The 24030-nt window shown below is 34.4% G+C and overlaps 1 protein-coding gene and 1 pseudogene across 1 annotated transcript; both read left to right on the forward strand.

Annotated features, from left to right (window-relative positions):
- The first annotated feature begins 1229 nt into the window (after positions 1–1229).
- Positions 1230–19147, forward strand: LOC109059116 (inactive carboxypeptidase-like protein X2). The gene is given in 21 exon segments (XM_042729110.1): positions 1230–1241; positions 1243–1327; positions 2892–2965; positions 2967–3153; positions 5134–5217; positions 5500–5562; positions 5685–5744; positions 6525–6600; positions 6946–7054; positions 9261–9400; positions 9489–9552; positions 9554–9574; positions 10505–10649; positions 12222–12301; positions 12479–12602; positions 13236–13432; positions 13528–13701; positions 14653–15031; positions 17117–17256; positions 17411–17510; positions 18363–19147. Coding segments are annotated over 21 exon segments (2814 nt in total). The 3' UTR covers positions 18863–19147.
- A 452-nt stretch (positions 19148–19599) lies between these two features.
- Positions 19600–23601, forward strand: LOC122133964 (annotated as a pseudogene).
- Positions 23602–24030: the final 429 nt, after the last annotated feature.

A 24030-nucleotide genomic window follows, 5' to 3' on the forward strand; every position in this document is an offset into this window, starting at 1 on the left:
ACGGCTTGCTGAATAAAACCAGGTGTTTGCTTTCATTTAATATGCAACTTTTCTAATGAAGGGGAGACCACCACTGACAATGGTCAGTTTTCCAGTTATATTTTGCCAATTTTAATAAATTCTTAAGTTTTAACAAACACATTATCCTAAACAGCTAATTATTGTAATGGGAAAAAAAAAAATGAATTTATAGTGCTACCAAAAAAGATCCTATTTGTAAAAAAAACAAAAATGCTGTTCTTTTTGAATTTTTCTTATTCATCAAGAATCCTGAAAAATAAAATGTATCACTTTTTCCTGCCTCAAAAATATGATAGCAGCACACCACTGTTTTCAATTATGTGTGATAATAGTCAGAGGATGTTTCTTGAGCATATTAGTATGATTATCTGAAAGGATGGGGTTGTGGGCAACTGGAGGAATGGAGTGTGCATTGCTGGAGAAATTCAGCTTTGGAATTAAATAATATTACAATAGAACAACATCTGTTTTAAAATTGTAATAAATATTCACACATTATTACTGTTTTGTTAGTGCTGTAATTTTGGATCAAAAATAAAATGCAGCCTTGGTGAGCAAAATTCTTTGGAACATTGTTGGAAAGTGTACCTTAGGAACTCTCTCTCTCTCTCTCTCTCTCTTTCTCTCTTCTCTCTCTCTCTCTCTCTCCGTCTTTTTGGCCTGGGGTTTTGTCCTCCTCCTCACCACTCACTCAGGGGGATGTCAGGCGGGAATTCCATTCCACTTGAAGACCGGGAGGACAGAGGATGGAGAAAAAGGGGAAGGGGCCAGCCTATCTCCATCATTACATGAGACCTTGCACACTAGTCTGCCGCTGTTTCCAGTCTATTCCAGCAATCTCATCCAAACATTTGGAATTGAACTTGTCTTCATAGACAATATGACGGACCAGTCCCAGTGACCAGCTTTTGTTTTTGGCCACAATTGCCGCCAAACTTGACCACTGAAAAAGACACCATCTCTAAACGGTAGAAGGAATTGGTTGAAGAAGATTGCGGAGGGACCCATGCCAGGCACCGAGGGTTCCTCTGTGTGCAACTTTATTTGCCCTGTGCTGGATTTTTGGTCATTGGTTATCAATGAAGAGTTGGTTAGACGCTGCCAAGTCCACCCAGAGAACAAGGAGCATCCAAAATTGAGCCAAAACAGTGAGATAATTCAAAAAGAGAAAGATGTAGAGGATGGATTTTTCAGAAGAGCCACTCAGTATGGATGAGCCTTGGAGAAGAAGAGATGGTTGAAAAAAAACAAAAACCAAAGGGTTTTAAAATAATTTATAAACAGACACCTGAGGAGCTGTTAGCTGGTAAGTTGCTTAATAATAAAATGTGAAACATTTCAGTAGAATAAGACCATTTAGACTGTACGTAGTGAGAGTTTTTTGGTGGGTTACAGCCAGTTTCATGTAGGGAGAAAGGCTGTGCTTTGTCATGATGACACATAACTGGGCTTAAGCCAAAAGCGTCATGGCTCCTTTGAGGTTATGCAACGTTTTTTAGCGAAACCATGACTGGCCAGTCTCCACTGACATAACTTTCGGGCTGCTGGTTTTTTGGTTTTTTTCTTCTTTTTGTCTTTTCATCTGGAAAACACTGTGATGAGCGGGGGCATGTGGGAATGAAAATTACAGTTTTTGTGTTGGGCTCGGAAAGGGTTGAATTACAATCACAGATGGTTTTTGGAAAACATCACGGGTCTTGAATATGAAAACAAACCTTCTACAGGCTTTCTCTGTCCTGTGAGGTTTGGGAAACACAGACAGGAAAAAAAGGGGGGAGAGAGACAGAGCCGAGCATTTTGGTTTGAATGGAAACACTTGCTTAAATCTGATCTGTTTGAGACAACAAGTGTGTGTGTGTGGTGTGTGTGTGTGTGTGTGTGACAGCTCTCCTTCAGTTACATGGCCTGAAAAATCATTAACAAAAGGAAGTTACACAGCATCCTGAGGGAGTTTTTTTATTGCTCTTTTTTGTAGCTCGGAAGATCTCAATTATCTCACATTGGAGTATCAACTTTATCTCAGATTATTCTCCTGAAACTTTCTAAAACCAACTTGTCATACAGTACGAGTATAAAGCTGTAAAATGAATGTGGAGCAGCTCAATGTATCTTATTTGAGACACTGACACATTACTGCATGTTTTTCTCAGAAGCAAAAGCATAAAGTTTCCATTTTTAGTATTTATTTACATTATGCAATCTCATTGCTGTCTAGAAAAAAACATTATAAATATATTAAAAAGTTTTTTTGGTAACTCTGTGCTGCCAGTAAGCCTTTAAAAATAAGCTTATGGTAGTAATTCATCCAAGCTAAGCAGTGATTTATTATGTTTCCAACTGTCTGGATTTGATCAGATAGTATTTCAAGCATTGCTTTCGCGGTCAGAGTGTTTTCACAGCAGGTTTTATGACAACTGGAGAAAAACTTTATAAAAGCTTTTGATTTGTTAAATGTGAACAACTATGTTTGACATAAAGCCGTCGTCTAAATATACCAGTGTGACTTCTTTCATGTGTGAAGATAAAAACAGCGCCTGTACAAAAAGAAAAGCACAAAATTAGACTTCTTTTATATCTCAGTTGTGTTTTGCTTACATTTTATCCCAGGACATTTGGGAGAGAGAGCTGAGTATCCCTTTTATGGAAAAGTATCATATCTTTTTAACATGCATTCACAAATAAAGACAAATATAGCTGAAACATTGACCTTGTTTGTTTGTCAGCAGGATTTTTCCTTGGAGCCTTCATGCTGTAATTCATTAGTTTAATGTTAACGTTCTTCCATAATTTTTGGACAGTTTTCTGTGAATTAAGGGTATAGAAAAACAACTTGCATGACAGTGGTTATAATTCCTTCATTTATTGTCTAGCCAAGGCAAAGAAGGCGGCTGAGAAGGAAGCCAAAGCTAAGAAACCGAAGCCCCACCAAAAAAAACCCAACCCCCAAAACCAACAAAAAGAAACCCAAGCCCCCCAAGCCCACCAAGAAACCCAAGCCTCCAAAACCCACCAAAAAGCCGAAAGCACCGAAGCCCACCACAACAACAACGACTAGAGCAACTAAACCAACCAGAAAGCCAACCATGGAGGAAGAGGAGGAGAAACTGCTGCTGGAGCTGGGATGGGACACGTGTATGTTTACTCAATCTTCAGCACATTATTATTTTAAAGTAAATGCTATTGTGGTCTTTAAAAGTCTTTAAATACAGTCTCTGTGCTCAGTATTTCCAACAGAGCCAAAGGAAACAGAAGATTGAGATTGAAACCCATTGGCCCAGATCATGGTATGACAACAAATACAACACAGCACACTCACAATTAAAACTTCCTGAGCTAATTTTAGATCTGTGAAAACCAATTTTGGAGCTGTTTACAAACACAGATTGAGAGTGGGTCTAATTATAAGTCATTTAGTTGACTGACTTCCTCAGGAGTGTAAACACTGGCAAAAAAAAATCCCACATACTTACTTAAAAGAAGGGACTTGAGACCAGATCTTGAGCGTGGAGAAGAAACCACATAGAAATCCTCAGGATAATGGTAGTGCAGAAATGACATACTTTACCTTTAATTTCATATGGCCTCAATTAGACAGGATGTAAAAACTGAATTAGCAGACTTGGGTTGATGTGTACAGGCTGGAATACATTACACGATATTTAAAACAGATTTTAAAACACTAGGTATACACTTAGCGACTTTGTAAATGCTTGCAGAGGAAAAACAGAACATATTAAAAATAAATGTGTTTGTAAAATTGCCCCATAAATATAAAACACACATATGACCACTTTTCGACTTGGATGGAATGATAATGTTACAGCCTGAAGCTTAAAAATCAGAGTCCGTGTCCATCATCCACTATGCAATTTTCTCTGTAGGTATCAATATGCAAACTGGCTACTGACTTTCGTGAACTAGCATCAACTAATCAGGACAAAAATCTATACATACAAATATTGTATTCCAGCCTTTTAGCTGCTGTTTTCTTATCAAAACACTGCTATTCACACTTTCTCTTTGGTGTCTTTCTTTGGTATTTAACGTACAGTAGACGTCCACAGCAAGAAGGGCAAAATTACACCACCTACAATCAAAGAGCACGATCCGGATTACTGGGACGGTCCCCGACGTACGTTTTGTCAGCCACAACACACACTCCTAAAAAAGGTTGTTTATTGGCATCTTTGCTTCATGAGGAACAGTTTTTAGACTTTAATAATTAGCGATTGGCTCTTTCATTCAGAAGGCGGGGCTTCCTGCGATAGAGCGGCCATATTGAGCGTTGCATTTTTCCCTGTGATTTTTCCCTTTAAAATCCTGTCTTTGAACTTGCATTTTTGCAGTAGTTCTATAGCGTCACTGTTTAATAGTAACTAACTGGTGAGGTGGATTTACTTACTATAGACCCTTTTTTCACATTTACGTATTTCTCAGCAGCGGAAGTCGTCATAGTTTGTTTAAACTTCGAGTGTAGTGAATGGGAGAGTACCGCAAATATATTTTTTTGCATTCCCATTTGCTTAAACAGCAAAAGAAAAATCTCCGCGATAGTGTGTTTTCATGACTTTCAAAGGAAACAAAAAAAAGGAGCAAGTCAGAAGTCAGAACCGTTAGCATTAACTATTTCTTTTTTTTTATATATTATATATATAAATTTGATGCAAATATGATATAATACAAAATATAGTGTTACAAATGTACATTCATGTTTAAAAAAAAAAGTCAAAATTTAAAAAACTTTTGAGGATTTACGATGCTAATGACCATTGAAACACAAAGGCTATCCATTTAGTTCCCAGTCTGGAGACCTGGTAGACTTCTGTCAATAACACTTTTATTTAACTGTTTAGCATATGATTTAAAAACATTTTTATTATATAATAATTAGTGGAACATTTTACACATAATTGGGAACCACTGCTTTAGTTTAATGTTCTTCGCATTAAGAAAAAAGTTATTTTATAAAATTTTCACTGAAAGGTTCTTTGAGGAAAACGGGTGTTTTGGTATCACTGTGAAAACACCCTTTTAGAATATTTGTTTTTAAGAATGTAGAATCAGATTCTGAAAATACCTCTAATAGGCTCATAAGCTTTTATCATCTGACAGATGAAGTTCCAGAACCGGACCTCATCCCTAAAGTCAAGAAGCCCGCTAGCACTGATGACCCAAGTATTTACTTACCAATCCCAGGTATTTAAGCGCCAGTTTACACCAGAAAAGTCTGGGAAACAAAAACAAAAAAACGGCCACTAACAAAACACTTCTTTATTACGGTGGTGTAGTTCTGCACCCATAAAACATCACTCACATTTTATTCAGACAAAATAAAAAGCTTATTTTACATGCATTTCATTTATGCACTAAGGTGAGAATGCAAAAACAAAATGAGCAAGAAATGCAATGCAAATAAATAACATGTTTGTTCTCTTTCAATCACATTTGTGTCAAATAAATGTATTTTTCCCCATCTAGAGGAATCCACTACCACTCCTCGAACAGTTGCCCCTTGGTATGAGGAATATGATTATTCTGACTGTACGTTTGCACCATTTCAATCTTTTATATATTAATCGGCTCTATCAGACAGCTTGAAAAACTGTCATTTCTAATGTTTATTTATATTTTTATCCTAATTTACTTTTTTTCTGAAAATTTAGTGGCGGCAAAGAAGCTGGAGGAAGAGCAAGAGAAAGCAAGAAAGGCCAAAGAGGAGAAGGGTGTGTGTAAATCAATTTAATGTTTGTTTAAAATGAAAGAGAATGTGCTTTTTATTGCATGCGTGCTGTAGGTTGTGGCCAGCTTTTGGGTGGTCTGCAGTAGTGGAAAATGCCCTTTGATTTTATTCATTAGAAAGCATTTAGCTGTCCGGTTAGTATTTTTGTTTTACTAAGATTTACTATGACCAAAAAAAAAAAAAAAATCAGCATGCATGACTATGAAAATGTAAACATTTAAATAATGCAAAACAGTCTGTTTCTTTAAGCTAAATACATTTTTTTTATTTAATTTTTTTATTGATTTTGGGTGAAATCCCATATATGTTCTTAATACACCCAATTATATGATAATTATTAGCAGGATATATATTTATAAAAAGATGGAAAATGATGAAATAACAATAAATTACAAACTAATCGAGTGCATTTTTTAATGCACATTTACCTCTCTTTATTTTCAGTTTTTTTTTTTTTTTTCAATGGAAAACTAGACCAAAATCAAGTTTGTTTGTTTCTTTTTTACCACATTTAGCTCTTTAAAGCAACAGTGCTAGAATTTACTGAATTTATTTGATTTATAATGAAATAAGGCTAAAACATAAAAACGTGTTTTTCTTACCCACTGGCAGTTACTTTTTACAGGAAAACTAGACACAAATACATGTTTTTTTAGCACACTTAGAATTGTGCTGGCATTGATTGAATAGATTTACTATGAAACAAGGCTAAAAACAACCAACTGTTTCAAGTCTCAGTCTCTCCATTCATTCCCTTACACAGCGGAAAAACTACGGAAGATGTGGGAAGAGGAGGAGGAAAAGAGAAAAGCAGACGGTTCCTTACGCCGAGCCAAAGAGTGAGTATTTTCTGGAAACAGCCACAAATCACATTATAATCAGAGCAGAAACACACGGCCTCTTAGAGAAGTGGGGTTTTGTGAGCGCAGAATTGGTATTCTGTGAGTTCAGTGAACAAACTCAGAGCCGACATGTTCTTCCCACACAAAGGTTTAGGTTTCTAGCTGGAGTTCGGCCTTTTGGACTCGGGCTGGCTAGAACCACTGCTGGCTCCAGCTTCAGCACAAATGGTTTTCCTCTGTAAAAAAATGAAAGACAGTCAGTGTCTAGAATACAAGCGCTCTGAGAGAGCTGTCAGTGCTCTTATCACAGAAAGAATGAGAGTAGTTTCCTGTCTTTTAGAGTGTCCCTCCGCTTGGCATGGAGTCTCATCGAGTGGAGGATGATCAGATACTGGCATCTTCTGCGTCTCATCATGGATATTCGGCTCTGAGAGGACGTCTGAACATGCAGGTACATAAACAATCATATCACATTATAGTTTTACAATAATTCAGATTTTACATATTGACAATAGCTGTGCCAAAAAATAAATAAATACATTTATTGTTTGATTGTTTGTGATTTAACGTCATGGGAGCTATGAAGGTTTTTAAATTGGATCTTAGATACAAATTCTAAAACTAAATCTGGCCTCACTTCATTAAAAAAAAAAACTTTCCATAAGAGTCAACAGAAAAATAAAGAGTTCTGACAGACTTAAAAGCAGCACTATGTAACTTGTTCTGTGTTCAGAATTTGCTAAATGTTTATAATGAGTGAGTACATAATGCGTTTTGTCTTATCCCGAATCACTACGGTACATTTATAATAAGTGATTATTTTTGGATTATTTTTGGTAGCCTGGTCGGTTTGTCACCGCTGCGGAATAACACATACCTGCGTGAATCGCCATAGACTTATTAGAGAAGTAGCTCCGGTTAGAATGTTCTTCCGCGGGATGTGTGCTCTAAAAGTTTCATAGTGCTGCTTTAAACTATTACAATCCATCAAAATATGCTTCAAAGATAATTGATTGTGGCACAAAGAACATAAAGTAGGATCTTCACCCCCCAACAGAAAACTATGGGTTAGTCTGGAATGTTCTATTCGACAGCAAGTGCAGACAATATGATTTGAATATGATTATGAACGTTTTACACCACCTACAGGATTGATTTTGTATCAGTTAAAAAAATTAAGAGCAAAGATGCTTAAAAATACTCCAGTGCTTTATCTTGTTTATCTTAATCTTGTTCTAGTACAACGATTTTACCTAGAATTAAAATTAAGATACATTTATCTAGAATGATTTATCAAAGCAAAAATAATAAACAGGATTATTTAATAATTAAAACCAAAAACAGATGATTTCTAAATTGACTATAGTACTTCTGAGAGCAGCTAAGTAAGACATCCCTTACGAAAAGAAGTATATTCAAGTGTGCTATTAGTATACTTCTCTTAAACTTAAATATAGGAAAATATGCTTTTAGTTTACTTTTTGTGTACTTCTCAGAAATGGGCTTTATGTACTTCTCAGAAATATACTTAAAATGACATTTAAGTATACTTGACTTATATTTACAAAAAGTCTAAATATATTTGAGCTATACTTGTGCTCCTAGAATCTGTGTTTTTCATTGTTATACGGTAGAGGGCGCTAGTACACATCTTCTGTACAGAATTTTCCAAAAAAAAAAAAACACAGTGTGAAGAAAAAGAAACAACAGATACTAAACACATGTAACAATCTAACACGATCATCTGACATGGAACAGCATCAAAACTGTAAGGTTATGGAATAAAATGTCGACTGATGAAGAGATAATAATTATAGTCAAGCTTTGGGGAGTTGATCAAATACATCTACGTTTTGATTGTCATTATGAATCCAATTCATATTCCTTTTTCATAGTCTTTTTGTTCAAAATGTTATTTCTTTATTTTTTATGAAACTTACCCACATTAAAGTGTTTAAAAAAAGAATGCATGAAGCTAGAATAAAATGTTTTCGTTTACAAGCAGATACCCTGTTCTTTCTTTGGATGTTTTGTATGTTCAGATATTCATGTAACAAAATATATACAAAATAAAACCTAAATAGGGACATAGTCATATACTTAAAGTATGATGTAAAGTTCACTTAAAGAAAACTTATGAGTATAGCAGAAGTACAAAACTACTAAACTAGTAGTTTACTGAGACTATACTTAAAAGTGTACAAAGTATTTAATTAGTAAACTATCAGTATACCTGTAAGTTCACTTTTAGTATCATTGCAGTGCAAACAACAAACATCAAGGTAAACTAGTTGTGTACTCATAGTTTGCTACTGTTATACTTAAAGTATACTTAAAAGTGTACTTTTATATACTAGAAAGTGGGCCAATTTAGTCCCAAGGAGTATTGAAACAGTACACTTACAAGTATACTACTAGAACACTGATATTTGTATCTTTGCTACATAAAGTATACTTAAAAATATACTTGAACTTTACTTAAGTATACTTAATAAAATAAACTTGAAGTATACTACTTTTTGGTAAGGGATTATAAGCTGTGCAGCTCAAGTCTGGCTTGCATTAATGTCTGATCTCCCCTCCTCATCACCTGAGGGAATATCTGTATATGAATGCATGAAAAAAAAAAAGATTTTGAAGTGATCCCCTGTTTCCAGAGTTCAGCTGATGAGGACGATGTTTACGGCGGTGCGTGGTGTGCTGATACAGAGGAGAAGGAGCACTGGTTTCAGGTGAACGCCCGTCGAGAGGTTGAGTTCACCGGCGTCATCACGCAGGGCAGGAGCTCGGATACACAGTAAGACACCATTTAAAACATTTGGACTCTTTCTGATCACAAGAAAGAAAATGAGACACCTAAACTGGCAAATCATTCTCTCTTCTAGTGATGACTTTGTGTCATCATATTTTGTGGCCTTCAGTAACGACAGTCGTGATTGGACGGTGCTTTCATGATGGTTATGCTGAGTGGGTCAGTTCACATATACTTTATGTAAAAACAGCATAAATCTACAGTGGTGGCCAAAATGATTGGAACACTAGTATTCTCGGCAGCTAAAAAATGGTTTTAAGTCAGTTATTTCTATCTTTTTCTGTAGTGTGTCAGTAGGAAATATCAGATTGCATTTCCAAACATTCATTTTGCCATTAATTGTAATAATCCAGTGAGATTTTTGTTTGCTAAACACAGAGATCTGATCTGATCATCATCAGTCTGTCTGGAGTGACATGAAGAAACAGAACAAACTGAGACAGACTCAATCCAGAAGAACTGTGGCAACGTCTCCAAGATGCTTCAAGAAATCTGTTAAAAGTTTTAGGCACTTAATGCTGTAAAAAGTGATGCTGTCAAAAATAATGTCATAAATAGATTTTCTTTATCAGTTAACTTTTATTAACTAAATGAAATCAGCATTTTGTGTGAGCATCCTTTGCGTTTAAAGCAGCTTTTGCCCTCGGTGCACTTGTGCATAGTTTTTCAGGAAGCTTTGCAGGTAAGGTTTCTTGAAGCATCTTGGAGACATTGCCACAGTTCTTCTGGATTTAGTCTGTCTCAGTTTGTTCTGTTTCTTCATGTAACTCCAGACAGACTGATGATGATCAGATCAGATCTCTGTGTGAAGCAAACAAAAATCTCACTGGATTATTGCGATTAATGGCAAAATGAATATTGGGAAATGCAATCTGATATTTCCTACTGACACACTACAGAAAAAGATAGAAATAACTGACTTAAAACTATTGTTTTAGCTGGAGAAAATACTAGTGTTATAATCATTTTGGCCACCTCTGTATATTAAAATCAAGCATCATGCATACATACAAAGAACATTTTAAGATTTTGACTAGTTTTAATATTTGTTTTTAGCCAAATCCTGTTGTTGTTGTTTTTATTCTACAGCTCTTTTATGGGAATGTGGATAAAGACACACCAGTAATGACAGAGTTCTCTTATCCAGTTGTGGCGCGTTACATCCGTATCCTCCCGCAGAGCTGGAACGGGAGCCTGTGTATGAGGCTTGAGGTGCTCGGCTGCCCGTTACCCAGTAAGCACTGCAGCTCTCACCTTAGGCTGACAGAGTACTCATTAGTTTGATATAATGCTACGAAATACATTTATATAATATCAATCCTAATTATGAGATAAAAAGCCATAATTACGAGATAAAAGGTCTAAATGATAGCATACTAAATCATGAATTAAAAAGTCTGAACTGAAATGCTAAGTCATAATTCTGAAATAAAATGTAAATTCTGAGACAGTCATAATTATGTGATAAAAAGTCATAATTATGAGATAAATAGTCATAATTACAAGATAAAAGGTCTAAATTATGGCATACTAAATCACAGATTAAAAAGTCTGAATTGACACACTAAGTTATAATTCTGAGATAAAATGTAAATTCTGACACAGTCATAATTATGAGATAAAAAGTCATAATTATGAGATAAACTGAAATTACATAGTCATGATTATGATTAAGAGTTAAAAAGTAATAATTATAATACAAAGTCTAAATTATGGCATACTAAGTCAGATTTCTGAGATAAATTTAAATGACATACTAAATCATTAATTCTGATATAAAAAGTAACAATTATGAGTTAAAAATACATTATTGTGATAAACAGTCTAAATAATGACATTCTAAGTCATGAGTTAAAACGTCTAAATTGATATACTATATCATATTTATGAGATAAATTGAAATGACATACTAAGTCATAATTATGAGATAAAACGACATGAATTAAAAAGGAAATAATTGTGATGAAAAGTCTGAATTATGATGTACTAAGTCATAATCCTGAGATAAATTGAAATGTCATACTAAATCATAATTATGAGATACAATGTCAAAATGATTAGTTAAAAAGTCATAATTGTGAAAAAGGACAAATTAAGTCATACTTAATCACAATTCTGAGATAAAATGACAATTCTGAGATGTATTTATGAGTTATAATTATGAGATAAATTGAAATGACATAATTATGTGAGCCATAAATTATGAGATACAATGTCATGACTTAAAAACTAATAATTATGATAAAAATAAGTTGTGAAATACAGTCATTTTTCTGAGATAAATTGAAATGACATAGGCCTACTAAATATATAATTGTGATTAAAAAAATCTATATTATGACATACTTAGCCATAATTCTGAGACAAAGTATGTCATATGAGATATGACACACTAAGTCATAATTCTGAGATAATATAAAATGACATACTAAGTCATAATTCTGAGAAAAAAGAAACATTTTGACATAATCATAATTATGGAAAATGACATACTAATTCATAAGCATGACATAAAAAGTAAATTATGACATACTAAGTCATGAGACAAAGAGTCAAAATTTACCTACTTTTTATTTCTTTTAATCTCATAATTTGTCATTTTATGTCATAATTCTGACTTTTTAATGCCAGAATTATAATGTTTTGTTTCATAATTATGACATTTTAATGTCATGATTATGAAGTACCAGCACATTAGTTTTTCTTATGGGTCTCCATATCCAAGTCATATTTTAAAAAATGAAAATATTTGTCATCACATTTTTGTCACATAAGTCTAATAGCTCAAATGATTTTCTCTTTCCAGCTAGTTATCCAACCGAGAACGATGTTCCACCGACAGATGATCTCGATTACAGGCATCACAACTACAAAGAGATGAGACAGGTGAGACGTTTACAGCCACACAGCTATTCTCAGGGTCACTGGGGTCAATGCTAAGGCTCCGAAACACGTCAAAACACGTCCAGCGTGAAGTTTAAACTCTATTTTGTGACTCTTTTGTGGTCTTGTTGAAAAGCTGCTGTCCTGCGAGAGTTTTCATGTATATGTGTGTATAAACAGATGATGAAGGTGATCAATGAAGAATGTCCCAACATCACCAGAATATACAACATTGGAAAAAGCTCTCAAGGGCTGAAGATGTACGCAATGGAGATCTCAGACAACCCTGGAGAACATGAGACAGGTAGTTTCCAAGAGGGCTAGAAATGTGACCCTGGAGCACAAAAGCAGTGTTAAGTCTCTGGGGTATATTTGTAGCAACAGCCAAAAATACATTGTATGAGTCAAAATTATAGATTTTTTAATGCCAAAAATCATTAGGATATTAAGTAAAGATCATGTTCCATGAAGATATTTTGTAAATTCCCTACCGTAAATATATCAAAACTTCATTTTTGATTAGCAAAATGCATTGCTAAGAACTTAATTTGGACAACTTTAAAGATGATTTTCTCAATATTTTGATTTTTTTGCACCCTCAGATTCCAGATTTTCAAATAGTTGTATCTCGGACAAATATTGTCCGATCCTAACAAACCGTACCTCAATGGAAACCTTATTTAATTAGCTTTCAGATGATGAATGAATCTCAATTTAAAAAATTGACCCTTATGACTGGTTTTGTGGTCCAGGGTCACATATTTAGCTTAAAAATTCAAGTTAAAAGTTCCCATATTTTCAATGTGGTCTCAACCTTTTGCACCTCATTGTGTACAAATACAGTATTGTATTAGTCACATGCCAGTTGTTTTGAAAATGTTAGTTTGCTAAGTTTTATATCAGTTTAAACTAATCAGTCAAACCTTGTTTTTAAAAGGTGAGCCGGAATTTCGTTACACAGCAGGGCTTCATGGGAACGAAGTTCTGGGCAGGGAACTTTTGCTGCTCCTGATGCAGTTCCTCTGTAAGGAATACAATGATGACAATCCACGAGTGCACCGCCTTGTGGAGAGCGTACGCATCCATCTAGTGCCCTCGCTGAACCCTGATGCATATGAGCTGGCCTATGAGATGGTGAGACACACTTTTCAAACAAACTGTTCTCCGCCCATGCATTTCTGTTTATCATGTGAGTCATTGTTTATTTGGGCGGATGCTCGTTTGTCTAGGGCTCTGAGATGGGGAACTGGGCTTTGGGCCACTGGACAGAGGAGGGATACGATATTTTCCAGAACTTCCCAGACCTGAACAGTATTCTGTGGGGTGCGGAGGACAGGGGATGGGTGCCACGGGTTGTTCCCAATCACCACATTCCCATTCCTGAGAATTTTCTTAATGGCTCTGTGAGTAAAATGTTTTAAGGAGTTATGTTTTATGGAGCCGATAAAGGGACATGGTGATGGTGAAGAAAAGTAATAATAAGACTCTCGCAAAAGTATTGCCTTTTCCTTAAATACTTTGACTTGCAAAACTTTTGCGAGGGAAATAATTAAATTGAGGTAGGTGGAAAAACTTATTTAATTGCTTCTGCAGACAAATGAACGCAGAGTTTCCCAGAGGAACATAAATGTTTTGGAGGCAAAAACAGAGTTTTGTAAGTGAATGCAAAGTTTTCGGGTGAACGCAATGTTTTTTTTGAGAGAATGCAAAAATTTTGCAAGTGAAAGCAGATGTTTTGCGAATGAACGCAAAGTTTCTTAAGGAACGCAATAGTTTTTGAGGCAAAATGAAGATGTTTTGCGAGAGAATGCAAAGTTATTGGGAGAATGCAAAAGTTTTGAGAATGCAAAGTTTTCGGGAAAATGCAAAAGTTTTGCAAGAGAACGTAAATGTTTTTGAGGCAAATCCAACATAATACTTTTGCAAGTGAATCTTATATTTTTCCTCACCATGTCCCAATATCTAAACATGCAAAATATTTTAACATACTTACACAAGATGTATTGACATTTAAGATTGAAGTTAATGCTCAAAAACAAGAAAAAAAATTGCCAATGGGGTAAGAAAAACTAAGTAGCCTATTATTTTCTATAATTTCAAAATTACAAATGTATATTGCTGTAGATATGTTTGGATACTTCAGCTATAAACCAAACCTAAATACAGATTTTTTTTTTTTAACAAAAAAAGCCAAGTAAACAGACAATGAACAAACACAATTTTACAGTCAGCATTCATAACGAAAACTAATACTGTCCAGAGAGCAATAGCCTATTCATAATCATGATCTGGAAGCAGCAAGTCAGTACTTTTGAGTTTCAGAGTTTAATTCACCTAACAAATCTGAACTCTAGGTCGCTGTTGAAACTAAAGCAATCATCAGTTGGATGGAGAGGACGCCGTTTGTTTTGGGGGCTAATCTTCAGGGTGGAGAGAAGCTCGCCACGTATCCCTTCGACATGCAGCGTCCACCGCGGGCCACGGACGGCAGAGGAGGTCAGTCGGTGCACGAGTACCAGCACATGAACGAAGAGACCTGGGCCAGGATTCAGCGACAGAATGAGGGCGCTCTCCGCGAAACGGCGGATGAAAACCTGTTCCGCTGGCTCGCCATGACGTACGCACACAGTCACCTGACCATGACTGAAAACCAGCGTGGCTCCTGTCACACCGATGACGTCACGGGAGGCCAGGGCATCATCAACCGGGCCAGCTGGAAGCCAGTTGTGGGCAGTATGTGATGAAAAGAAATTTCAGTCTAGTTTTTTCCCTCCTTTTTTTAATATATATATTTATATATTTTTTCCTTTAACAGAAAATTTTATACAATTAAGGATAGGGTATTATTTTCATCTACACCACTAGAGGGCACAAAAACGTTCCCGCGCAGCAGCGCAAAGTTGATTCTGTGCTTGCTTGATCTAATATTTGATGTTTTTTTTAAATGTTGTAGATTTAAATGAATACTCCACCCCAAAACGAAAATTTTCTCATTAATCACTTACCCCCATGTTGTTCCAAACCCGTAAAAGCTCTGTTCGTCTTCAGAACACAATTTAAGATATTTTGGATGAAAACCTGGAGGCCTGTGACTGTCCCATAGACTGCCAAATAAATAACAGTGTCATGGTAAATAAATGGTATGAAAGTCGTCGTCAGAATACTCCGATCTGCCATCAGACGTGCAATCTGGTTTGAAAGAAAACATCCTTTGAATAAAGTCTTTATTTTTGTTTTTATTTTGTATATGAAGCGACGGGAACTGTTTTTGTTCTCCTCTGTGTCTCTCCATATCACCGTATGCTGCGTATGCTCTTCTGTATCAGCCGCGCCCACAAGGATGCGCTGTTTTCTTTCAAATCAAAGCTAAATACACGAAGAAACAGCACATCCTTGTGGTGCGGCTGATACAGAAGAGCATACGCAGCATACAGTGATGTGGAGAAACACAGAGGAGACTGTTTTTTCTGGACCTTGACACTGTTATTTATTTGGCAGTCTATGGGACAGTCACAAGCCTCCAGGTTTTCATCCAAAATATCTTAAATTGTGTTCCGAAGACGAACTGAGCTTTTACGAGTGATTTATGACAATAATTTCATTTTGGGGTGGATTATCCCTTTAAGTTGCAAATGAGAATCGCTAAAATTAATAATTATATTTTGAGACTAAGGTCTTTTTTATGATTAAAGAATATCTAAAAGTATGGTATTTGGGGTCAAAAGCAACCCTGCTGTTAGGGCTAAATTCGCACAGTAATTAACATGATAATTAATAGATGACTGACTTTTCCATTTGATGACATGACATGGTTAGATTCAGATAGTAAATATTATATATTATGTTGGGTGTCCATATTAGAGATAATCACCATGTTTAGAATGAAGCCATTATATTTAAAACATGATATTAATCATATCATATAATAAAATATCATTTGTTGTTACTACTGTAAATATATATCCAATTATTATTGGATCTCCTTCAGTACTTTTAGAATCTTTACTTATTAAAATGATTTTGTTTCTGTATTTTAAAATATATTTTAATGACAGTATATTTATTGAACAAAAATTAATTATTTTGTTTTTCAAAATAAGCAGAAAATAGTACAAACTTTGCTAAAGTGTTTGTTTTGAACAAGTATTTAACAAAAAAATTTAATTAAATTACAAAAACAATAATAAGAATAAACAATTTAGGAAGAATTGAAATAAAAATAAAAGAGAAACTTTACAATATTTATACATATTTACAGATGGACAATATCATTGTAGGAATAATAAAAATGAATAAATAAATAAATAAATAAATTAGTGCTGTCAAACAATTAATCGCGATTAATCACATCCAAAATAAAGGTTTTTGTTTACATACTATATGCATGTGTACTGTGTTTATTTATTATGTATATGTAAATACACACACATACAGTATATATTTTGAAAATATTTACATGTATATACATTTATATTTTATAGTATATAAAATATATTTAATGTATAAACAGCATGTTTCTCTTAAATTTATACATGCATGTGTTTGTATTTATATGCACATAATAAATATACACATTATACACACACACATATATAATGTAAACAAAAACTTTTATTTTGGATGTGATTAATCGCAATTAATCGTTTGACAGCACTAAAATAAATACACCACTAATTATTAGACACTGTGTTAATATAATTCCTTTGTAGGTCTGCAGAAATATTTGTTGCATTGACATAGAAAACTAATTTTTTCTATCAATAAAAGAAAAAAATATTTTCTCAGCTTTCACAATTTCACTTTTCTGTGTTGCTCTAGGCATAAATGACTTCAGCTACCTGCACACCAACTGCTTTGAGATTTCCGTCTTTCTTGGGTGCGATAAGTTTCCGCATGAGAGCGAACTGGCGTCGGAGTGGGAAAACAACCGAGAGGCTCTGCTGGCTTTCATTGAGCAGGTTATAAAACACATACAAATCAGATCTCTGTGTGGCATAGTGGCTGAAACTCAAGGCCAGAAGGTGGACGGAAGCAGAATTTATATTTCCAGATAAAAGGAACATCGTAAAACAGCGACAAAGCTTTAAAAAATGTTGATCATGTGACCCACAGGTGCATCGAGGCATTAAAGGAGTTGTGAAAGACGTCAGTGGGAATCCTCTAGCAAATGCCACGGTGTCAGTGGAGGGAATCAAACATGACGTCAAAACAGGTTTATTTCACCATAAAATTTAAAATTTCTCTGTTGGCAGATCATATCGCACACTATTGAGGTAAAATCTCACAATTCAGACTTTTTTTTTCCCTCAGAATTTGCGAGTTTGCATCTTGACTTTATTTCTCTCAATTCTGACTTTTTTTTTAGTGCTGTCAAACGATTAATTGCCTCCAAAATAAAAGTTTTTATATACATAATATATCTGTGTGTACTGTGAATATGTAGTATGTATATATATATATATATACACACAAACACATACAGTATATATTTCAAAAATATTTACATGTATATATTTATATTGATATAATTTATATTATATATAAATATATTTAATATATAAACGTAGCACTATTCTTAAATATATACATGAATGTGTGTGTATTTATATACACATAATACACACATATATACTATGTGAACAAAAACTTTTATTTTGGATGCGATTAATCACGCTTACTTGTTTGACAACACTACTTTTTATATTATTTTGAATTATTTAATTTTATATTACATCATTCTTTAATTATTATTCTAATATATTTATTTATAAATTGTGACATAAAAGTCAGAAATCATACACAGTATATACAAACTTATTTTTCTCTTTCAAATTTATACCTCACAATTTTGAATTACCATCTCAAAAATCAGACTTGTTTCTTTAAATTTGCGAGTTTGCATGAGAATTGACTTTATATCTTACAGTTTTGAATTTATTATTTGATATATTGTATTATTAGTTGTCAGTGGTTCGGCTGATAAAACAATTAGGGAATCGCTGCTTTGATGTGGCGTGTTTTTGTTTAGTGTGGTATAATAATCCAAATGTCTTTTTTCTTAAAGCTGCCACTGGTGATTACTGGCGGCTTCTCAACCCCGGCGAGTATCGTGTTACTGCAAGAGCCGACGGTTATACTTCCCAGACTCGTCTTTGCATTGTGGGATATGATGCTAATGCGACACCTTGCAGCTTCACTATGACCAAATCCAACTGGGCTCGAATTCAACAAATCATGGCCCAGCGCAAGAAGAAGCCAAAACTGGTTACCAGCACCCCCGTAAACACCAACAACCGCGTCAACGTGGAGAGCACAGGGGCCGCCTCGGGCCCCCAGAACGAACGTCTGCGCCGTCTGCGACTGTTTCGCATGCGGAAGCTGCGAATGGAGAGGATGAAAGCCAGCACGACCACAGAGATGACCACAACAACGATTCCGACAACCACACTTCCACCCACCACAACAGCAACCTCAACTACAGACAGCTGGTTTGACCACTGGTTTGATCAGGACACCGCACCCACTCAGGATTATAACTTTGAGTACAGAATAGATGAAGATTAGAGAAGGATTGTATGGAAATGTGTGAAATATTCCCCTCTTTAAGCTTAAAGCGTCCAGGCTCTTACATTACAGATCACGCTCTCTGTGGAACACAGTTGAAAAGACAGAAATATCATTCTTATTTAATTCAGGGGGTCTTATGTGGATAATCACGAGAATGAGGCATTGCTATTGAATGATGGCAAAAAAATGTGTTATTTCTGAGCTGTCCTCAAATAACATGCTTGTTTGTGTACACGAATATTATAATGTGCACATGTTTTCTAATAAAAAGTCTCAATATCATTGTGTTATTGACTCGTGTTATGCATAATCAGTCATAAAAGCCTCTATATTATTTAAATGTATTCATTAAATTAGTAGATATAATAATTACCTGTTTATTTTAACCGTTTTGTTTTATTATTGTATTGAAATGCACAAATATAATCAAAAATAAATTAATTAGATTTTTTTAATATATTTTTTTAATATAATATGCTATTTTATATATATATATATATATATATATATATATATATATATATATATATATATATATATATATAGTTGGATGTAATGCAACATTTACTTTTTCCCCACGGCTCTCAATCAAGTTTGAGTTTTGGCTCTTTTTAGTAAAAGTTTTGGGCACCTGTGATTTAGAAACTTTTGTTTTGCGCACATATGCCAGGGACTTTTATTTTCTCTCCGTTGCGCACGTCAGCTCCTGCGTTTGTGCGTGAAGGACCTTTATTTTGAAATGCCGCTTTCTGCCAGCTAGCACGGTTCTGAAAAAAAAAAAAAAAAAGATTTCCTCGGAGAGTTGTGTGAGCTGATTAAATACATTCAGTAAACGCGGACTATTCTGGATACCAGTGATATTATAATCCATTATACAAATAACAATTAATTTTTCAATTCCGTAGCAGCGTTCCAGAGACACCGCTGTCAGATTAGACAAATAAATAAAAGTTGTTCTGATCTGTTCAGATTAGCTGTTAGCGGATTAGCTTCAGTCTTGGCTGTTTTACACACAGCAGGTAAGAATGACAATTCATTATGTATTTATACAATTTCACGCGACTATGCCTGTTTAAGAAAGATTACGATTAAGAACGATTATTCTGTCGACATCGGGGTATTTCAGAGCTAGCACGACTGCTAAGCAGCTGTTAGTCATCACTAGCCTGTTGAACTGTGTTGAATCATTGTGACACATACGCGTTATAAACCTTTCGATAACCGGATCCTGTGCTTTCAAGTTTTCTGACCCTCTTCAGAGGCCCTTTATGGGCTGATCTCATATTATATATATATATGGGTGTGGTGTAGTAGTTTAAGATCTGGGCTGGTAACTAAAATGTTGTAGGTTTAATCAAGATTGCAGTTGAATTATGTGTATCTGTCTTAAGGTGTTATCTTTACTGCAATCTTGCCTTGTGTTTGTTGACCTAATCACATTTGAATAATAATGTTGTCTTTAAATAATAAATAAAAAAGTTTATATGTTTTAGGGTTTTTTATTGAATACATTTTTAGTAAGTTGCTCAGTATATAAAAAATGCTAAATATAAATAATCAATCAATAAAAAAAAGTCTTAAATCAACTTTAGAGCTGTATTTTTTATTGTTTAGTAATTTGTTTCTAAAAAATACAAACATTTATAATAAAATAATTAGTTGATTCAAGTAGTTCAGTATAAAATCATCTGCTAAATATGAATAATCAGTCAAAAAACAGTTCTGAATCAACCATGGTGCTGTATTTTATATTATTTTGCGATTTAGTTATTTTGAAAAAATAATTAAAATTATTATAATCCACCGTGGTTGAATCAATAAGTGCTGTGTGAGTTGCTTAGGGGGAAAAAAAAAATCACAATTTTTATCACAATCAATTTTTAATTTTATTATTTTGTTATTTTTTATAAAATACATGAAGTAAAAAAACAAAAAATAATAAGTGCTGCAGTGTAGGTCGCTCAGGATAAAATGATCTAAGTTTGAATAATTTATCAATAAAAACCGTCCTGAATCAATCATTATATTATTAATAGAAACTATGATTATTCCTTAAAATAAATAATGTGTCATTGCAGATCCTGTTCATAAACACCATGAAACTCTACAGTCTGAGCGTCTTGTATAAAGGCTCAACGAAGGCCAACCTGCTGAAGGCGGCATATGATCTGTCATCATTCAGTTTCTTCCAGAGATCCAGGTACAGTATCTAGAACGCTCTGGTTATATACTTTTATTAAGCTACAGAACCGATATCATCGCAGCGGACTGTAAATGGTTTTTGTGTTGCAGTTTACAGGAGTTTATGACGTTCACCAGTGCACTGATTGTTGAGCGTTCAGCATTAGGAAGCCGTGCGTCTGTCAAAGAGCAAGGTCAGTGATAACATTATAAAGATGAAGTCTTATTAAATGCTTGCCTCTGGCCTAATTGTAGCTGTTGAGTTCAATAATAGCTTGTTCAGGATGAAGGACTAGTTATTAGTACGATTAATTAAACAAAATAAAAATTAGAAATGTTGCATTGGCCTTTAGCTGAAGTTTTTAATATTTAATTTAATGTTTATTTCAAGTATGTTTCGGTTTTCATTCTAGTTTCAAATGAACTGACAAGCATTTACGTAACAGCATTTCAATTTAAACTTGTGTGTCATGTATTTAAATGTATTTGTGATGCTTAATGTATTTTTTCTAGTGCTGTCAAACGATTAATCACATCCAAAATAAAAGTTTTTGTTTACATAGTATATGTGTGTGTACTGTGTATATTTATTATGCATATATAAATACACATTATATGAATATAAAAACATGTAAATATTTTCAAAATATACTGTATGTGTGTGTATTTATGTATACATATAAATAAATATACACAGTGCACACACATATACTATGTAAACAAAAACTTATTTTGGATGCAATTAATCGCAATTAATTGTTTGACAGCACTAATTTTTTTTCATATTTTTAGTTGTTACTATTTTAGCAGGTAAAATTATAATCATTCTTATAATTCAGTATGTTAGTCAACACATTAAAGTAAGTGTACTTAAAGCACGGCAAAACAACTTAAGCATGACTTAACGTAATTTTAAGTAAAATATTTAATTTGACAGTAGATTTAAGATCATAGTCAAGAAAGTATACTCTCTTTAAGTACACTTACGTGGCTTTTTATTTTAGCAATATTATATTGTCTGCAAGTGTAGTTTTGTAAAATTCATAACTGCAGTGGACTAATTAATTGTTTGTTTGTGTATTCCCCCCGTTAGAGTACTTGTGTCACGTGTACGTGCGAAATGACAATCTTGGTGGTGTTGTGATCGCAGACAGTGAATATCCCTCCAGAGTCTGCTTCACTTTACTTGATAAGGTGCGTTATGTTGTCTATCTATCTATCTATCTATCTATCTATCTATCTGAGAGACTGCATGGCTTTAAAACCATGGCTTTTAAAACTATTTCAATCTTAAAAATACTTAAATCCTTAAATACTTAAAAACTTCACGCCATGTGTTATTAGTATAAAGACTGTTATACAAGTTTCCAAACAATATTTATTTGTTTTTTAAATGAACTATGTGTACATTTAAATGAAATTCAAATGTGTAAATTTAAATGAAAAAAATAAAATAAAATAATATTTTGAAAATAATAATTTTCCAGGATTTTTTTTTTTTTTTTTTTTTTCTCTAATGGTTAGGTATGACCATTTTCTCTCTTTAATGGTTGTGTGGTTGTCTGCAGGTGCTGGATGAGTTCTCCAGACAGGTCAACAGTGTAGACTGGCCTTCTGGTTCTCCGGCGACCATTCAGTACACAGCACTGGACAGCCATCTGGCTAAATACCAGGTGAGTTATGCAGCAAGAAAAGCCGTGTAGTTTAAAAAAAAAAAAAGTGTTCATCACGGGTAAGTCGTGGCCTAGTGGTTAGAGAGTTTGACCCCTAACCCTAAGGTTGTGGGTTTGAGTCCTGGACTGGCAATACCACGACTGAGGTGCCCTTCAGCAAGGTACCGAACCCCCAGCTGCTCCCCGGGCGCCGCAGCATTAATGGCTGCCCACTGCTCTGGGTGTGTGTTCACTTCTCACTGCTGTGTGTGTGTGTGTGTGTGTTCACGGTGTGTGTGTGCACTTGGATGGGTTAAATGCAGAACACGAATTCTGAGTATGGGTCACCATACTTGGCTGTATGTCACGTCACTTTCACTTTCACTTTCACTTTTTTTCACTTTCACTTTCACCCATAACAGTTTGAGCCTTTCCTGTTTAACAGAATCCACGTGAGGCTGACGCTATGACCAAAGTGCAAGCAGAACTGGATGAAACCAAAATTATTTTGGTGAGCAAATAATGATTTGAACATTCTGTAATACAAACTTTTTTGATAGTTTTAATCATCTATTTCACCTACGTTGATATTCAGTATGCTGGATGTGTAAGTGTGCCATGATTGTACACACAGAAGAGTTTGTTTGCCTTTAATGTGTTGGCATTTGTATCTAATTTAATATGTGCTTCCCCAGCACAACACAATGGAGTCACTTCTGGAGAGAGGAGAGAAGCTGGATGATTTAGTTCAGAAATCTGAGCATCTGGGAAACCCGATCAAAAGCCTTTTATAAAACGGTCAGTACTTTACATGCTTATGGAACACAGGAACAGAACATGCAATTTATTATGATGTCATTACTGTTATACATTTTAAAGCTTCATTAGTGGTGGTTTCTAAAACACTCACTCTTGTTATTGCTCATACTTATGGCTAGTGATTTGAACAAATCCCTAATGCCAAGTATTAATCCTAGCAACGACCATAAGGCAAGACACTCGAGATGAATAGCATAAAAAACTAGTATTTTACCTTACTTACAAAAATGTTTACAATTTTAAATATAATCAACTATGTATTACATGTTTTCTGAAATGTTATGATAAATATGCAAGTGAGGGATTATCTAATTATCTAATTACACGTATATTTCCAAAAAAAAATAAAAAATGTGAATATTACATAAAGCCAGGTTTAAAATTCTTGTTTGAGTTTGTTGACATATTAAAGTTAGTTTTTTTTACAGAAGAGACTTTGGATTTCTCTTTTCGTCATTCTGTAATTCAGAAAATGCTGTCAGCAGCCAGAAAAAATACATTTTCAACATTTTT

Source organism: Cyprinus carpio, chromosome B8 (genome assembly GCF_018340385.1).
Source record: "Cyprinus carpio isolate SPL01 chromosome B8, ASM1834038v1, whole genome shotgun sequence".
NCBI lineage: Eukaryota > Metazoa > Chordata > Actinopteri > Cypriniformes > Cyprinidae > Cyprinus > Cyprinus carpio.